At 50.8% G+C, this 19,347-nt stretch overlaps 1 protein-coding gene across 9 annotated transcripts; it reads left to right on the top strand.

Moving 5' to 3' along the window:
- Nucleotides 1-327: 327 nt before the first annotated feature.
- On the top strand, nt 328-18,888 carry LOC6615831 (obscurin). 9 transcript variants are annotated; one of them, XM_032714353.1, is made up of 38 exons: nt 328-694; nt 1,495-1,616; nt 1,674-1,805; nt 1,869-2,039; nt 2,095-2,260; nt 3,521-3,613; nt 3,758-5,813; nt 6,359-6,670; nt 6,737-6,893; nt 6,957-7,042; nt 7,099-7,234; nt 7,299-7,483; nt 7,545-8,105; nt 8,217-9,077; nt 9,133-9,238; nt 9,294-9,475; nt 9,632-9,706; nt 10,326-10,492; nt 10,552-10,666; nt 10,725-10,964; nt 11,020-11,388; nt 11,452-11,708; nt 11,766-11,977; nt 12,040-12,179; nt 12,244-12,436; nt 12,495-13,487; nt 13,547-13,848; nt 13,902-14,083; nt 14,145-14,314; nt 14,368-14,508; nt 14,564-14,749; nt 14,808-15,045; nt 15,119-15,700; nt 15,772-16,472; nt 16,534-16,666; nt 16,728-18,379; nt 18,445-18,550; nt 18,607-18,747. In XM_032714353.1, exons 1-38 carry the CDS (start codon nt 686-688, stop codon nt 18,745-18,747), a joined length of 12,630 nt encoding a protein of 4,209 aa, XP_032570244.1. In that variant the 5' UTR covers nt 328-685. The 9 variants fall into 9 exon arrangements, with proteins under 9 accessions (XP_032570244.1, XP_032570243.1, XP_032570249.1 ...); XM_032714352.1 differs by having other exon boundaries at nt 1,492-1,616; XM_032714358.1 differs by lacking the exon at nt 9,632-9,706 and having other exon boundaries at nt 686-694; nt 3,758-4,943.
- Nucleotides 18,889-19,347: the final 459 nt, after the last annotated feature.

Below are 19,347 nucleotides of genomic sequence, written 5' to 3'. Positions count from 1 at the left end.
CATAAACATTGCGAATAACGTATGGGGCCGTATAAATAACTTCGTGCCCGCGCATATATTATAGTACTTAATTAAATATGTATGCTGGCGCACTCTGGGTGCCGAAATCTATGCGCACTCCTCTGACAGCCATAAACTTTCGGCATCTAAGCACATGGCTATGCACATGCAGATGCAAATGCAGATGCAGATGCATTCGCAGATACCGATGGGGATGCGGATGGCGAGTGCGAGGTGCATGTGCATTATTTTTAAATTGTGAAACGATGTTCGAGGGGAGCTTTTGTTGTGATCGGCGAATATCGATCAGTCGTACAGTTGTCGGGATGCAGTTAGAATCATTGGTATCCGCACGCAGTAGCCAATATTTCTCACGCGACCGCAGTTTAAATTTAAACCTATTCCACTTTTGAATCGGCCTGAAAATTCGGAAAATTCCCCGACTTTTCAGTTATGACAAGCGAACTCGAGAGTGACTAGTTTCCGTGGTTTTCGATACTGGGCTAGTGCCGATAATGCCTCAAATCCAGTGCAAGTAGTGCATTGAAAATTCGAAACGAAATCGCCCCAGTAATAAGTTATGCAATACATTTTCGAATTCATGCCAGTGTGCGTGAGTTAATCAAGTGTGTGTGAAGTCGAGTTAATCGAGTGATACGAAGTCTTAATATTCAAATCAGCCGGAATGGATGCCGTAAGTTATGCGTGTCCGGAAAATACACTATAGATCGGTCTCTATGAACATGTGCCAAATTTACTTATTAATACTTCTGGGCAACCAGATGTACATACATTTTGTGAGCAAAAGCTACAGTGGACGTCCTTGCTGGGAAATAGCACTTAGTCAATGGATCTTTCCCACTTGGAACTGTGAATGTGTAACAAGATCATAACTGGTTAACCAGCTAGTGACGAATATGTGCGTCCTGTTTGTTTAGTTTGAGTGCATCAAGATGATGGATGATACTAGTGACCTTAAAACCGCAGGACCATCCAATAGTATCTTATACTCGGTGCTAAGATATTTCCTCTCGCAAGTGAAAGCCACCTTTGGTGCGAAGTGGGTGAGCGTCCATCTTGGCCACTGTGGTTCCACTGTGGTCTCGGATCATTGGCCCGAAGTGAAGAGCCCTGTTCGAGGGAGCGAATCGGGGGATCAGCTGATTCGGCTGCACAAGCTTTGCACTCAGTAAAATTGGACATCGGAATAAATAGCCGAGCCCGCGTGTCTATGTCAACGCAAAATAGACTTTCAGCTAGCGGGCTAAATATTGCTCAGCCACTTTTGTTTGTGAAACAGCGAAGTCGAACGCGTCAAAAGATCAAATCGATATCGCACCAATTGCATAAACCCTATAAACTCATCGAAAATAACGATCTATTTGGGATATATCAGTGTTAAAGTATCGAAATGGGTGATAGGAATGTGTGTGACCCAAGGGAGTACCTTATAAAAAGAAAGTTCGTACTTAAGATATCGGTTCTACCCAGCAGGTGGCGGATATCGTGTTTGTGAGTCGGGACTATCAGGCTCAGTCGCTGGCCACGGACGAGATCAGCGTTTCTCGCGGGGATCTGGTCGAACTGATAAGTTCGAAGGCATCCGAAAAGTCAAGGTGAGCGATAGCGTTAATCGAGAAGTGGTACGGTACTCTAGTGGGTGAGTTTTCCAGATGCTTTGTGCGAATGTTCGATAGCGGGGACTCCCCCAAGGAAGGCTGGGTGCCCATCGAGATACTAGAGTTCAATCCCACCATGAGCAGTTCGAATGGCAAGGAGAGCGGCGATGCGGAGTTCAGGAAACTGTAAGGACTTCAACTCACTCCATCCAGTTGGACAGTAGATACTAGTTGTAATGGCCGTTGTAGAACCATTCTCAGGGAGCTGGTAGAAACCGAGGAGGAGTTCTCCAGGGATCTGCTCCACGTGGTGGAGAAGTACATCAAGGGCATCGACAAGCCGGTGGTGCCGCGCTCCGTGCGGGACAACAAGGACATCATATTCTGCAACTTCCTACAAATCGCCGAGTTTCACAACAAGTAAGACGCAGATCGGGTGAACTGGAGTACACGAAGCTAACACTTGGGTTTCTAGCGTGCTGAAGGAGGGCCTCAAGTGCTACAGCAACCAGCCGAACATGGTGGCCAAGACCTTCCTGCGCCTGGAGCGGGACTTCGACAAGCATGTGGTGTACTGCCAGAACGAGCCATTGGCCCAGGACTACCTGGGCTCCAGTCCCGATGCCAAGAAGTACTTCCAAGTGAGTATCGAGTATCCAGGGCTATCCAGGGTATCCAGACTGCTCTCCCCTTTTCATTCTGCCAAGTCGAATGCCGAACCAATGCCCGACTATTGCAATTGTGGCCAGAAATCAAAAGCAATTGAGAATTGAAAAAACTGCGAGGCTGAGCAAGTGTGGAATCGTCTTCGAATATTATGCGTGCGCTGTGTGCGAGAATCGGTTTATTTTTAAAGGCAGACGCTTTCGAATCCAAAGCTTTTGCAGTTTTCAGTTGCTTCCGAGTAGTGTTCGCGGTCGTGTCGTGCTAATTACTCATATACGTAACCGTTTCGCCTAAGGTACTTCAAGTTTGGACCCTCTAACTGGACCCATCTCCACCTAGTCCCCCCACTTCGAAATCTGCACTACATGCGGATAGCAATCCCCTCCACTCAGTGAAATCGTTGGATCTGTGCAAGCCACTCGGCTGAATCCACCTGACGTGGGGGAACTCCGCAGCCGATCAATTGAGTTGCTGGAAAATAAATCATTTTCGAATCGATCCGTGAATACTTGTGACTTTTCGCCCGTTATGCAACATTTCCGAAATTTTACTGTGCGAGAGTGTATTTATTAAAAGATACGCCAATACGTATACATTTATAAATATATGCATGCGAACAATTTTTCCTCAGCCCACATATTCCGACCTCAGATCTAAAAGTGTTTAAATATATATACTGGCGAAAATATTGTAACATTGACTTTAATGAAATTCATTTCGAAATTGGTTCAGCAGTGAATATTCGTGGTTGGTGAATACGAGCATATGAATATGAACTGAGCACCCAGCTCATTCATTCTCGCAGAGTGAATAAAAAACGAACAAACATTTCAGTACCAGTATTCATTATACACATACGTGCATACATACACACACGCGTATAGCCTTCCAAAGCGAGTACAAGCATACATATAGACAATCATTCACCGACGCACGCACACGTATCCGTTTTTGCAACAAGTGATAAATTTTTAAACATCGTTCCAAAAATAACCCCAAACGAGAGAGGGATCGAGAATGTATATGCTCGCCAGGCGGTGGGCGGTGGGCGGTGGGTGGTGTTAAGAAGCAGCCACAAACGGATGCAGAAAACCACCAAGTCGCGACCCACCAGAAGATTGGTTGTTTCATTTCATTTGGAACTTTCGGGAAGGGGGAATATACACATAGTCCAGTGACCTTGCAGCATCTGACCGTGGAGCATCCATACTAAAGCACCTGTTCTTACCTTGCAGGAACTTTCGAAACAACTCGGAGACGACAAATCTCTGGCAGAACATCTCAAGCTCCCCATCCAGCGGATAAACGACTACCAGCTTCTGTTCAAGGTTTGCCGACATATCCGTACACCCGTGTTTAGTGTCTAGTGCCTAGTGTTTAGTGCTAGTCCGCTCCGATCTTAGTTAAGCTCATCCCCGTGCCTCGCTTGATCGCCAAGTTGCTAAAGCCCTTGATAATGTTTGTTTTCGCAGGACTTCATTAAGTACTCGCTAAGCTTGAAAGAGAACGTTAAAGACTTGGAGAGGGCCTTAGAGTTAATGCTTAGTGTGCCGAGTAGAGCGTACGACAATAGGTTTCTTTCCAGCATCGAGGGCTGTCGCGGTAACATCTACAAGTTGGGCCGCCTGCTCCTCCACGCCTGGTGCAACGTGGTCGACAAGGAGGGCAAGGCGCACGAGCGCTACTGCTTCCTGTTCAAGTCGCGCATTCTGGTGACCAAGGTGCGCAAGATATCCGAGAACCGATCCGTGTTCATACTGCAGAACATCGTGAAGCTGCCCCTCTGCAACATCGAGCTCAAGGGCGACGAGAAGCAGATCCACTTGAGTCTGAAGGCGCCGGAGGCCAACTCGTTCCTACCCATTGACATTAAGCCACACGGCCCAGAGGCTCACTTGACCTGGTTCAACGAGATCTCTAGCCACATCAACCAGGACGTCACCTTGCAAGAGCACAACGCCGACGACCTGAAGGTCGACGCGTCCCAGATCGCTTCCGAAAGCGAGCTAATCCTCCATCTTCCGCAACGGGCCGAGGCCCACGATCCGAATCTCAGTGTCCGACCCTCTGACGTGGCAGAGAACTACTTCCTGAGCAAGGAGACCAAGGAGCGCCTTCAGCACGAGCAGCAGGAGCTGCTGAAGCTAGAACAGGAGGCCATTGAGCTGTACAAGAAGCAGCAGTCCTCCAAGTCCGTCACCAGCAAGACCGAATCTGTGGAGATCACTAGCTCCCAGGTCAAATCTATCTCGGAAGTCCGTAAAGTGGTATCTCCACCTCCTCCGCCACAAGCTCAAGTGAAGGAGGTTACTCCAGTGAAGGTCGTGTCTTCCCCACCACCTCCGAAGGAGATTACTCCTGCGAAGGTAAAGACTCCTCCACCACAACCGCAAGTGGTTACTTCACCAGTAAAAGAGGTTGCTTCTCCTGCTAAGGAGGTAACTCCTTCGCATCCTGAGCCTGTCAAAGCTCCCTCTCCTGTCAAGAAAGTCCGACAAGAACTGCCCTCGTTAGCTTCACATTCCAAGGAAGTCGAAGCTTCAGTCGCGACAGAGATTCGTGAGTCTCTAACCGAAACCAGGTCAACTGTAGTCGAATCAGGCCAGTCAAGTGAGATCAGAGAGGAGATAGTAATCATAGAAGAGAGCTCCCTAGAGGGTAAGCAAGCCGAAGCTCTCGAGCGAGAACCGTCACCATGTTCGATTCCAAAGATCCAAGTATACCGACCCGTAGAATGCGAAAACCCTGTGGTAACCAAGCACAAGCCCATCGAGCTGAAAGACATTGTGGGCTACAGCGAGTCGCTCCGGGACGGGGACACCGCTCCCGCGGGTGGATCGCAGGGCCGCCAGCAGGGCTACTCCGCCAACATAACCGACCACGCTTCACTAACCATCTGGAATAACCGGCTAGCCAACATCGCCGGCGATCGCAGCGGGGCCAACCAGCACCTGCAGCAGTCTGGTCCCCCGCCGCCGCCCATTCCACCCAACTTCACGCGCATGCCCGGCTTCTTCCAACCGCTTCCACTAATCGCTTACGAGACCACCGTCGAGATACTAATAGTCAAGGCACGCCCCCCCTCGCCACCGCCTCCGCCGCCGCCCACCATCAAGCGCGTCCTAGTCCATACTGAGAGTCTAGAGCAGAAGACGCAGAACTTCTTCGAGGGCATCTATGATGCGGCCTCCTCGGACACATCGCTTCGCAATGCCAAGCAGAAGATCCGCAGCATCAAGAGCACGGTGCTCAAGTCGAAGGACTCCACCAACTATGCCCAAGACACTGTGCAGAAGGCCAAGGCCCGCGACTTCCTGCACATTTTCACCCCGCCCGTTAAGAAACGTCCCATTTACGAGATCGTTGAGGAGCCCGTTAATATCTTTGAACTTGAAGGCGACTATACCGAGTCTATTGCTGACGATTTCAGAGAGCCAAGTGCCGATTTCGAAGCCAGGGGCCAAAGCGTCGGTGGTATGGATGATTATTATTCTGGCTACTCGAGGGCTTCAACACGTCGCTATGAAAGTAAGTTGTCACGACCGACCGATCTGACCCATCGGTCCGGAGTAGTTAACATGCAAATGTATGGATGGGTTAGTGGAATCCATCCTCTGATGACCGTGTTGAATGTGCGTTGTAAAGCCAGTTAAACTCAATGTCTGGGATCTGGGATCTTTGATGTGTCGAAACTATCCATCAACTTTTTGCAAGACCAGTCAGCCTACACATCGGTGTACTTCATGTGATTCACTTCTATCATCTACACATAAATCCGTTTAGTTAATCGTAAATAACTTTGTTTAAACTATTCTTCACATGTTACTCTTCATTGTTTACACGCGTTGTTTTCTTTACAAATAACACTTTATGTGTCTACCTGTTTTCCCACATTGAATCCCAAGTCTATACCATCCTTGCAAGTTCCTGTTTAGAATGAGAATTGGTTGTCAACGAGGGGTTCTTGGAATCTCTGGATCTCGAGATTTCAGGAACGCCTCTGTCTAAAATTGAATATTCAGCTTTGGTCAACTTCTAATAAACTTTTCCGACTCTGCTGGCCATCCGTAAAGCCAAAACTCGGGACTACGACCGGGGAACCTCCTATGACAGCACCGCCGAGCGATCGCAGTATGGCATAAGCTCCAGGCGGGATCGGAGTTCCGTCGACAAGGTCGAAGCCCGTTCGTCTCTGCTGGCCACCGGACGCACTGAGAGCCGTGCTGCAAGCCGCGCCGAAAGCCGAGCCGAGAGCCGTGCCTCCTACTCTGTGGCAGAATCGCGTGCCGGAATCCGGTCATCGTCCCGTCTCCAAGAGGATCGACCCCTGCGCTCAGTCGACAAGCCAGTCGTGGTGAAGATGCTGAAGAGCGTGCAAGTGGAACGTGAGTTGATCGCACATGCATGTTCAAGGATGTGGTTTTAAGCGATTAAGTTTACTGCTCGGTTAGCTGGAGAGACTGCCCACTTTGAGATCCAGTTCAAGGATCAGCCTGGTTTGGTTACTTGGCTGAAGGACAACAAGCCCCTGGAGGATCGTTTGGCTGACAGAATCACCCAGACTGCCGCTCCCATGAACTCCTATCGGCTGGACATCAAGAACTGCAGGTAGGTGCCTTCGTTGTTTAATTCAATTTAAGTGACTTAAATGATTTTTCGAACTGGTACCAGTGAGACCGATGCGGGTACCTACACCATTCGGGCCCAGTCTGCATCCGAAACGACGACTGTGTCGGCACAACTGGCGGTTGGTCAAGGTAAGAGTAGACTTAGGGAGCGTTTGAAGCCCATGACTAGCCCATTTCCCGTGCAGCTCCTGGTCATGATGAAACCAAAACCAATACGGAGCCAGCCTTCCTGGTTAGCTTGAAAGATGCCGAGATGATCGAGAACACTCTCTTCCGTTTCATGGTCAAGATTATAGGGGATCCCAAGCCTCGCGTGAAATTGTGAGTTTGAAACTTACCTTTAAATTGGGCTATAAATGAAATGTTTTTCCGTATTCCTCTGCAGCTACAAGGATGAAAAGGAGATACTCGAAACCAATGACAGGATCCAAATTATTCGGGACAAGGATTATCTGGGTTTCTATGAGCTCGTGATTGCCGACGTGCAGAAGACCGACGCAGGAACCTACTCCTGCAAGGCCACCAATAAGCATGGTGAAGCTAACTGCGAGGCTATCGCCACCACAGTGGGTGAGTAAAGTTCAGGTAGTCCAAGAAATGTCTGGTAATTAAAATTTCGTAACTTCAACAGAGGATAAAAATCCATTTGGCGCATTAAGCGGCCAAATTCTGCCGGCTGGCGAGAAGCCAGTCTTCCAATGGAAACGTAACGGCGAGGAGTTCGATCCCGAGGAGCGGTTCAAGGTGCTCTTCGGCGAGGACGAGGACTCCCTGGCCCTGGTCTTTCAACACGTGAAGCCCGAGGATGCGGGCATCTACACCTGCGTGGCCCAAACGTCCACCGGCAACATCTCGTGCAGTGCCGAGCTCTCGGTTCAGGGTGCCATCCAGACCCTAAACCGGGAGCCCGAGAAGCCCACCCTGGTGATCGAGCACCGCGAGGCTAACGCAAGCATCGGCGGCTCGGCCATCCTGGAGCTCCAGTGCAAGGGCTTCCCCAAGCCGGCGGTGCAGTGGAAGCACGACGGTGAGGTCATCCAGGTGGACGACAGGCACAAGTTCATGTACGAGGATGAGGAGAGCATGTCGCTGGTGATCAAGAACGTGGACACCGTCGACGCCGGAGTATACACCATTGAGGCCATCAATGAACTGGGCCAGGACGAGTCGTCCATTAACTTGGTAGTGAAAGGTAATTACTTAGTCAACCCCAAGGGAAAGTCCGTTGGTATGGCTTTATTTGTATTATTTTTAAAGCTCATTGCAATTATAAGCGGCGTACTAATCTTAAAATCCCATTAAGCTCCTCCCAAAATCAAGAAAATCACGGACATCACTTGCTCGGCCGGTGAGACCATCAAGATGGAAATCGAAGTGGAGGGTTTCCCACAACCCACCGTCCAGGTGACGAACAATGGCAAGGACGTGACCGCCGAGAGCAACGTCAAGATCTCCTCGAGTTCCATTGGCAAGAGTCTGGAGAAGGTCGTTGTCGAGGTGAAGGAAATCAAGCTGTCCCAGGCGGGCAACTACTCCATCAAGGCCACTAACGATCTTAGCCAGACCTCGGAGTACTGGAGCTGCACGGTGAAGTCGAAGCCGGTGATTGTGAAGAACTTCGAGAGCGAGTACATCCACGGGGAGAAGGAGAACGTCCAGATGACGGTGCGCATCGATGCCTATCCGGAGGCCAAGCTGACTTGGTACCACGACGAGACCGAGATCAAGATAACCGACTCCAAGTACTCGGTTAGCACCGACGGCAATGCCTACACCCTGAAGATAACCGGAGCCACCCGTGTGGATGCTGGAAAGTACACCGTGAAGGCCACCAATGAGCACGGATCGGCCACCAGTTCCACCCAGCTGCTCATCAAGTGCGCTCCAGAGTTTACTCATAAACTGAAGAACATCACTGTGGCCGAGGGCGACTCCAATGTGGAGCTCGTGGTGGGTGTGGATGCCTATCCGCGGCCGCATGCCAAGTGGTACATCGATGGCATCGAGATCGACGAGAAGAGGAACGACTTCCGTCACGTGGAGGAGGGCAATGACTTCAAGCTGATCATGAACCAGGTGGCCACCAACATGCAGGGCAACTACACCTGCAAGATCATGAATGACTACGGAAAACTGGAGGACAACTGCGTGGTGACCGTCAACTGTGAGTAGTGGGAACCACCTATACCCTATGCATCTAATCTCTACTTCAATTCCAGGCAAACCCAAGGTTAAACGCGGACTCAAGAACGTCGAGGTTCAGGAGGGCAAGTCCTTCACCTTGGAGGTGGAAGTGTACAGTGAACCGGAGGCCAAAATTAAATGGTAAGCAAATGGGCAATCCTATTTTGAGGCTTAAGTAACCTGCGGTTGTATCCAGGTTCAAGGATGGCCATGAAATCTATGAAGATGCGCGCATCAAAATCTCTCGGGACACCCAGCGCATCGAGAACTACTATCTCACCTTGAATCTGGCCAGGACCGAGGATGCGGGCACCTATGAGATGAAGGCCACCAACTTCATCGGCGAGACCACCTCGACGTGCAAGGTGGCCGTTCTAAGTGAGTATACTTTTTCGAAGATCCACGGGATTCTCCAGCAAGGGAAAGGGAACAAGGGCTATAGGCGAAAGGGAGTGATAACCATATGTATTTCCCGACACCCGAATTTTGTCATTAAACCTAATCTCCTGTCTCCAATATGAAATACTGATGCAGCCAGCGAGGCTTTGTCTCTGGAACAGACCGTAACAAAGACTTTGATTGCGACCACCGAAGAGCCTGAAGAAGGGGGTAAACGAAACCATTTCCAATGCATCACTATAAGCACCACTAAAAATACTCGGGGAATGCCATGAATGAGAACGAATCGAAATAATTCTAAATATAAACGAATTAACCCTGAAATGACAAATAAACAATTTCATATGCACGCCCATTGTAAATATCATCATGAATAAAAAAATCATTTCATGTCACATTTAACACAACCACCTAACTTAAAGTGTACAGAGAATATAAATCAAACGACAGCCTCTAACAAAGTGTAAGAAACGCGAATATGTGAATGAATTAGTAACTAAGTGGACTGATTATTAATTGCACGACGATTGGGGAACTAAAAACCGATCCTTGAGTTTCTCAATCTACGTTGAACTTTTTCACTTGACAGCTGAATGCTCATGCCATAAGATATCTCACATCCATAATGAACTACGATCATATGGTGGTTAGGTAGTCAGTAGGTCCTGTTGCGCTCCTATCTGACCTGTAAGATACCAGTTACTGAGGATGTTGTAAGTGCTGCACTGCCGAAACTAATCCTACGAATGATCTATGCACCATGTACAGAAATCTAATAGCGCACTCCTCTGAGATACACACAGATCCTGATACCAGTCTTGCCTTATAGCCGTTCCCGAAATCGTCCACGTCGATGTCTTCCAGCAGCACAGCTACGAAAGTGTGCCCCTCAAGTACGAAGTCATCGCCACGGGCATTCCCAAGCCGGAAGCGATTTGGTACCACGAGGGAAAGCCCATCACTCCGGACAAGCACACCGCTATCACCGTCGATGGGGTTTGTTTCTAACCAGATATTTCAACTCTTGATCTACTTCATATACTGCAATCCTTTAGGACCACTACAAGCTGGAGGTGCAGTCCCTGGATCTGGTGGACGCCGGAGAATACAAGGTGGTCGTGCAGAACAAGGTTGGCGAGAAGTCGCACCAGGGAGAACTTTCTCTGTCGGGTAAAAGGACTTTCTCAATTCTATTACCTTCCTTTCCTTAATTCATCCTGTTTTGTAGGCATCGCTGAATATCGCAAGCCCATTCTGACCCAAGGTCCTGGACTGAAGGACATTAAGGTCAACAAGGGCGACAAGGTCTGCGAACCGGTTGTGTTCACCGCTGATCCCGCCCCTGAAATCGTCCTGCTCAAGGATGGTCAGCCCGTCGTGGAGACCAATAACGTCAAGCTGAAGGTGGACAAGAAGGACGCAGAGAACGGATTGGTTCAGTACACCTGCACTCTGAACATCTTGGAAGGTAATAGCTGCACTAAAGCTATCGTTAGGCATTTATATAACTGATTAAATTGCAGCTGAGATCAAGGACTCCGGACGCTATGAACTAAAGGTGAAGAATAAGTACGGCGAGCTGGTCACCAGCGGCTGGATCGATGTGCTGGCCAAGCCGGAGATCTCTGGCCTGAACGACACCAAGTGTCTGCCCGGCGACACCATTTGCTTCGAAGCTCTGGTCCAGGCCAATCCGAAGCCAAAGGTTTCCTGGACTCGTGGCAACGAGAACCTCTGCAACCATGAGAACTGCGAGGTCATCGCGGATGTGGACGCCGATAAGTACCGCCTGGTGTTCCAGTCTGTCTCACCCAGCGAGGATGGCAAGTACACCATCACGGCCACCAACAGCGAGGGACGAGCCGCCGTGGACTTTAACTTGGCGGTGCTGGGTATGGACTCATCCCTGGAGTGGAATCTTTAAGCCGCTTGATTCATAATCTATTCTTTCGCAGTGGAGAAACCCACTTTCATTGTGCAGCCCGAGAGCCAGAGCATCCACGACTACAGACCCGTTTCCACGAAGGTTCTGGTGCACGGTGTTCCACTGCCCACAATTGAGTGGTTCAAGGACGACAAACCCATCAACTATGAAGCCATCAACAAGCCTGGCAAGGATAAGCTGTACGCCAAGGAGGACACCAAGAAGGGATCCGACCAAATCGAAAGTGTGCTGGACATCAAATCCTTCAGAGAAAACGATGTGGGAGCGGTAAGACTTCACTCGATTGGTGACCTAATGAGCTAGCTAATGGATTCAACTCCCCAGTACACCTGTGTGGCCACCAATGAAATCGGAGTGACCAAAGCGCCCTTCAAGTTGGCTCTGCTGTCACTCGCACCCAGCTTTGTGAAAAAGCTGGACAATGCTCTGGACGTGCTGCAGGGTGAACCTCTGGTCCTGGAGTGCTGCGTGGACGGAAGCCCCCTTCCCACTGTTCAGTGGCTCAAGGACGGCGATGAAGTCAAGCCTAGCGAAAGGTAGTTAGTTATTCACTTAATTTCCTTTTCATTTTCGGAATTCTGCTAAACCTCCAATTTAGTATTAAGATTTCTACCAATCCGGATGGCCTGGTGAAGCTGGAGATCAACAGCTGCCAGCCCAACGATTCTGGAGCCTACAAGCTGATTATATCCAATCCTCATGGCGAGAAGGTGGCTCTGTGTGCGGTGGCCGTTAAACGTAAGATTCCAAAGAAAATTACTTCGAATAGGACATACACTCATATATATACACTCACCTTTAGCTGAGGAGATGCAGCCGAAGTTCCTGAAGCCCATCACCAGCCAGACCGTTGTCGTCGGCGAGCCCCTGAAGCTGGAAGCCCAGGTCACTGGATTCCCAGCACCGGAGGTCAAGTGGTACAAGGATGGCATGCTGCTGCGCCCAAGTCCGGAGATCAACTTTATCAACAGCCCCAATGGCCAAATTGGCTTGATGTGAGTACAAGCAATATGAATTAAGAATGGTACTTATCCTCGGACATTCCTAATGCAGCATCGATGCTGCACAGCCATTGGACGCCGGAGTCTACAAGTGCCTCATTGCCAACAAGGGCGGCGAGATCGAGGGCGTGTCCAAGGTGGAGATTGTGCCCAAGGAGTCGAAGCCCGTGTTTGTGGCCGAGCTGCAGGATGCGTCCAGCATTGAGGGCTTCCCCGTGAAGATGGACATCAAGGTGGTTGGTAACCCGAAGCCGAAACTTCAGTGGTTCCACAACGGCCACGAAATCAAGCCCGATCCCAGCCACATTGCCATTGTGGAGAATCCCGACAATAGTTCAAGCCTTATCATCGAGAAGACGGCGCCCGGTGACTCTGGATTGTACGAGGTGATTGCTCAGAATCCCGAGGGATCGACCGCCTCCAAGGCCAAGCTTTACGTGGCTCCCAAGGCCGATGAAACGGCTACGGAGGAAGCGCCCCAATTTGTGTCCGCTCTGCGGGATGTAAACGCGGATGAGGGTCAGGAGCTGGTGCTCTCCGCTCCGTTTATTTCGAACCCCATGCCCGAGGTGATTTGGTCAAAGGATGGCGTAACCCTGACTCCCAACGAGCGCCTCCTGATGACCTGTGACGGCAAGCACATTGGGCTGACCATCAAGCCAGCCGAAGCCGCTGACTCCGGAAACTACACCTGCCTGCTGGCCAATCCGCTGGGCGAGGACTCCTCCGCCTGTAACGCCAATGTCAGGAAGGTCTACAAGCCACCGGTATTCACTCAGAAGATATCCGACCAGCAGCAGGTGTTCGGCAACAACGCCAAGATCCCCGTCACTGTTTCCGGAGTCCCCTATCCGGATCTGGAGTGGTACTTCCAGGACAAGCCCATCCCCAAGTCGGAGAAGTACAGCATCAAGAACGACGGTGACCACCACATGCTGATTGTGAACAACTGCGAGAAGGGCGACCAGGGCGTGTACAAGTGCATCGCCAGCAACAGGGAGGGCAAGGACATTACCCAAGGACGCCTCGACATCGTCAACGAGATGTAAGTATTCATTTGTGCCCCTGAAGTATCCCTGCAAGCTAGCCCTTTCTATTTTGCAGTAAAAAGCACTCCCGATCGGAGCCACCAGTGTTCCTCAAGAAAATTGGCGACTGCGACATCTACGAGGGAATGGTGGCCAAGTTCACGGCCTGTGCCACCGGATACCCGGAGCCGGAGGTCGAGTGGTTCAAGAACGACCAGAAGCTCTTCCCTTCGGACCGCTTTTTGATCGATATCGAGCCCAACGGCCTGCTGAGGCTGACCATCAAGAATGTGACCGAGTACGACGTGGGCCGCTACTCCTGCCGCATTTTCAATCCGTACGGCGACGATATCTGCCACGCTGAGCTCTTCTACGACTGTAGGTTATAATAAATCCTCTCCGAGCTATAATTAACCAGCCTCCCGTTGCAGCTCTCGATAGTCAGCAGAAGCCCTTGGAGGACCAGTACACCGATTTCAAGAAGTACAAGAAGTCTGGTGCTCCTCCGCCGTTGTCGGAGGGTCCAATTATTTCACGAATGACCGATCGCGGACTACTTCTGTCGTGGAATCCTTCGGTGCCATTAACTCCGCGCTATCCCATCACCTACCAGGTAAGTGGCTGACGCATCTAACCCGCACGAACAAGACTTATCTTTCATTGACGAACTCCAGATCGAAATGATGGATCTGCCTGAGGGGGATTGGCGGACTCTAAGGACGGGAGTTCGCAGCTGTGCCTGTGATATCCGTAATCTGGAACCATTCAGGGACTATCGCTTTAGGGTGCGAGTGGAGAACAAGTTCGGTGTGAGCGATCCCAGTCCATATACCCAAACCTACAGGTGGGTGAGCATAAAGTTATTTGACTTCCCATACTAAATGTCCTTCCTTGCAGGCAAAAACTGGTGCCAGATCCACCAAAGACCTACACCTACCTGCCTCCAGGCACGGACTTCAGGCCAGAAACCTCGCCGTACTTTCCCAAGGACTTTGACATCGAGAGGCCTCCACATGACGGCCTGGCGCAGGCTCCTCAGTGCGTATTGGTGTATATCTATGTTTTGTGGTGCCTATAGCTTTCTTCAATTTAGATTCCTGCTGCGCGAACAGGACATCAGCTACGGCGTGAAGGATCACAACACCGAGCTGATGTGGTTCGTCTACGGCTATCCCAAGCCCAAGATGACCTACTACTTCGATGACATGCTCATAGAATCGGGTGGCAGATTCGACCAGAGCTACACTCGCAACGGACAGGCCACGCTCTTCATTAACAAGTGTGTTTTGAGAGATTACTTTTGGGTATAGTAACATCTGATTCTCGTAATCCTCCAGAATGCTGGATCGTGATGTTGGCTGGTACGAAGCTGTGGCCACAAACGAACACGGGGAGGCTAGGCAGCGCGTCAGACTGGAGATTGCCGAGCATCCCAGGTTCCTCAAGCGTCCAGATGAGACCTTTATCATGGCCCGCAAGAATGGAAGGATCGAGGCCAAGTTGGTGGGCATTCCGCTGCCAGAGGTGCACTGGTTCAAGGACTGGAAGCCGATTGCGGACTCCTCTCGCATCAAGGTACAACAAGAGGAGGGAACGTTATAGCTAGTGGCAGTTTCTATATTAACTCACCTTGGAATGCTTCTTACAGATTAGCTCATATGACCCGGATATCTACGTGCTCTCTATCCACGACTCCATCATTAAGGACGGCGGCTTGTACTCCATCAGTGCCAGGAATATCGCCGGATCCATTAGCACTTCGGTAACAGTGCACATCGAGGAGAACGAGGATCAGTATATCTACAAGACCTACGGCAGACATCCCTACGTGCGCTCCAAGCAGCTGCGCTACCAGGACAAATACGACATCGGGGATGAACTGGGCCGTGGAACCCAGGGCATCACCTACCACGCCGTGGAGCGATCCTCCGGCGACAACTACGCAGCCAAGATCATGTACGGAAGACCCGAGCTGCGGCCATTCATGCTGAACGAACTGGAGATGATGAACGCGTTCAACCACAAGAACCTGATCCGTCCATACGATGCCTACGACACCGACCGCAGTGTGACTCTCATCATGGAACTGGCCGCCGGCGGAGAGCTGGTCAGGGACAATCTCCTTCGCCGCGACTATTACACGGAGCGAGACATCGCCCACTACATCAGGCAGACTCTGTGGGGCCTGGAGCATATGCACGAAATGGGAGTGGGTCACATGGGTCTGACGGTAAGAGACGCTACATACATAGCAAGAGTGCCATAGTTTAACCACCTCGACCTTTTCTTGCATTACTGCAGATCAAGGATCTTCTGATCTCCGTGGTCGGCGGTGATATCATCAAGGTGTCTGACTTCGGACTCTCGAGGAAGATCAACAGGCACAATCTGTCGACACTGGACTACGGCATGCCCGAGTTTGTTTCGCCCGAGGTGGTGAACAAGGAGGGAGTCAATTTCTCCCACGACATGTGGACTGTCGGCCTGATCACCTACGTGCTCCTTGGAGGCCACAATCCATTCCTGGGCATCGACGACAGGGAAACTCTGACCAAGATTCGCGAGGGTCGCTGGGACTTCAAGGACGAGATCTGGACGCACATTTCGGACGATGGACGCGACTTCATCAGCCGCTTGCTGCTTTACAGTCCCGAGGAACGCATGGATGTGAAGACCGCCCTGAAGCACCCCTGGTTCTTCATGCTCGACCGCCCAGTCTACGACCACGACTACCAGATCGGAACCGACCGGCTGCGCAACTACTACGACCACTTCAGGGACTGGTATGCCAACGCCTCCTGCAAGAACTACTTCCGCCGGCGTCGCCTCAGCGGCTGCTTCCAGCATCCGTCCAAGATGGTCTATCCCCCGGGTCATGTCTACACGCCGGAGAACACCCCGGAGCCCCTGCCGGAGCCGAGGATCCGTGCCAAGCGCGAGGAAGTGGTCTCCAAGTACTTGCATCCCGACTACGAACTGGGTCTCATTCAATCGGAGAGTCAGTAAGTATATGTTGGAACTGAAGGTGTATCATCTCGTAACTGCTCTCTGCTTCCTATCCAGCTACCAATACGGACCGGATACCTATCTATTGCAATTGCGAGATGTCAACTTCCCGGTGAGATTGCGAGAGTATATGAAGGTGGCCCATCGCCGATCGCCGTCCTTTGCTTTGAACGATTCAGTGGATTGGTCGGTGAGTAAAGAGGGAATGGATCCATGTGTGAATGTGTCTAATTGGGCATGTATTCGAGCAGCTGCCAGTGATCCGCGAAAGACGTCGCTTCACCGACATCATGGACGAGGAGATCGACGACGAACGCACACGTAGTCGCATCAGCATGTACGCGGCCAACGAATCCTACTCCATCAGACGTCTGCGCACGGAGTTGGGACCCCGGCTGGATGAGTACACCGAGGCGGACGCCATGATCGAGACCCAGCGGGAGGGCTACCCGCCGTTCTTCCGTGAGAAGCCGCAAACCATTGCCATAACCGAGAACCAGCCCAGCCACATCCACTGCTTCGCCGTGGGAGATCCCAAGCCGTGTGTGCAGTGGTTCAAGAACGACATGGTGCTGACCGAGAGCAAGAGGATCAAGATATCGGTCGACGAGGACGGACGCTCCATCCTGCGCTTCGAGCCGGCCCTTCACTTCGACGTGGGAGTCTACAAGGTGGTGGCCCGGAACAAGGTGGGCCAAACTGTGGCCCGTTGCCGCATTGTGGTGGCCACCCTGCCCGATGCCCCCGACTCGCCCGAGATTTCTGCCAACAGCGGCACCGAGATCCTGCTCCGTTGGAAGCAGCCTCGCGACGATGGCCACTCCACTGTCCTCTGCTACAGTCTGCAGTACAAGCTGAGCAACTGCGATGCCTGGACCACGGTGGCGGACAACATTGACCACGAGTTCTACTTGCTGCACGACTTGCAGCCCAATACCAACTACCAGTTCCGCTTGGCCTCCAAGAACCACATCGGCTGGAGCGAGATGGGCATCCCGGTGAGCGCCTCGACGGTGGGCGGAGATGCCCCCAAAATCCACATCACCAAGGCCATGAAGCATTTACAGCAGCTCACCGAGAACGGGCATCAAGTGGTTCCCGAGGAGGAGCGCGTCCACACCGACTACCACTGCGAGCGGGAACCGCCTAACTGGGTGACAGACTCCTCCGTCAGCGACAAGTACAGCTTCATCTCGGAGATCGCCCGTGGCGAGTTCAGCACCATAGTAAAGGGCATCCAGAAGTCCACCGACACCGTGGTGGTGGCCAAGATCCTGGAGGTGACCGACGAGAACGAGGACAATGTTGTCGCTGAGTTCGATAACTTTAAAACGCTTCGCCACGAACGGATCCCGGCTCTATTCAGTGCCTACAAGCCGCTGAATGTGCCCATTGCCATCTTTGTGATGGAGAAGCTGCAGGGCGCCGATGTGTTGACCTACTTCAGCAGCCGGCACGAGTACTCCGAGCAGATGGTGGCCACTGTGGTGACCCAGCTACTGGATGCCCTCCAGTATTTGCACTGGCGTGGCTACTGCCATCTGAACATCCAGCCGGACAACGTGGTCATGGCCTCCGTGCGCTCTATTCAGGTGAAACTGGTCGACTTCGGATCGGCCAAGAAGGTCAACAAGCTGGGCATGAAGGTCACGCCCTGCGGCTCCCTGGACTTCCAGCCACCCGAGATGATCAACGACGAGCCCATATTCCCGCAGAGCGACATCTGGTCGCTGGGAGCGCTGACCTACTTGCTCCTGTCCGGATGCAGTCCATTCCGCGGAGCCGACGAGTACGAGACCAAGCAAAACATCTCCTTCGTGCGCTACAGGTTCGAGAATCTTTTCAAGGAGGTCACGCCCGAGGCCACGCGCTTTATCATGCTCCTCTTCAAGCGCCATCCCACGTGAGTACTCATACTCATCTATGTACATCTCAATGACTCTGTACACTTTTCTATTGAAAATTCAGAAAGCGGCCATACACCGAGGATTGCTTGGAGCACAGGTGGCTCATGTCGTCGGACTACATGGTCAGGAAGCGCGAGCGTGCCATCTTCCTGGGCAGCCGTCTCAAGGTAAGCAATGAAGGTAATCCATGTTTGGCGTAATGCTATCTCCATTCCACCACCAGACCTTCTGCGACGAGTACCACGACCTCAAGAACGCCTCGGCTACGTCCTCCAAGGTCCTGAACACGGTCGCCGGCGGACCTACCCCTACTCAACTACTTCGATCGAATAGCATCCAGGAGGAGCTGCTCACCACATTTTAGTCAATTAGCTGCGAAGTAGTGTTAAGAGGAATGTTGTTTCTATTTCTTGTATATATGGAATATATATAAGTGTACAACATGCAAATTCTATATATATAAATATATTATCTGGTTAATTAAAGCGAAACTATTCAAATTCAACTGTGCTCCACTCAATCAATCAAATGAAAACGGCCTTCGGTGCTTGAAATAGCATATCGTATTCGGGTGTTCATAAAAACAACTTTTCAAGTGGGCGTTATAAACATATTCTTTCTGCTTGTATGAGAACTTTCTATGATGATTAAGAAAATATCCCTGAATTACCATACTACTACTATAATTGCAATGGCGCAAAAGTCTAAAGCTTCTGAAATTTTTTGAGATTTTTATAGAGAATATTCTGTAAACGGTAATATTATGGGAAAACTGCATTGTGGAACTTGCATTTAATCGTTAGACTGAAACATTATACTTAAAGTAAGCGTTCTTGTGACTTCAGTTGCAACGATAGTTGCTTATTTTATTTTTTTTATTTTAGTTCAATCAATTATTTATTAATTTGGTTCAACATACATATTTTTGTATACCACCAAACGGTAAACACCCACACAGACCCGT

The sequence above is a fragment of the Drosophila sechellia genome, chromosome 2R (assembly GCF_004382195.2).
Source record: "Drosophila sechellia strain sech25 chromosome 2R, ASM438219v1, whole genome shotgun sequence".
In the NCBI taxonomy this organism is placed as follows: Eukaryota; Metazoa; Arthropoda; class Insecta; order Diptera; family Drosophilidae; genus Drosophila; species Drosophila sechellia.
Note: the sequence above shows the minus strand (reverse complement) of the source record. Positions and strands in the feature narration are given on the sequence as shown.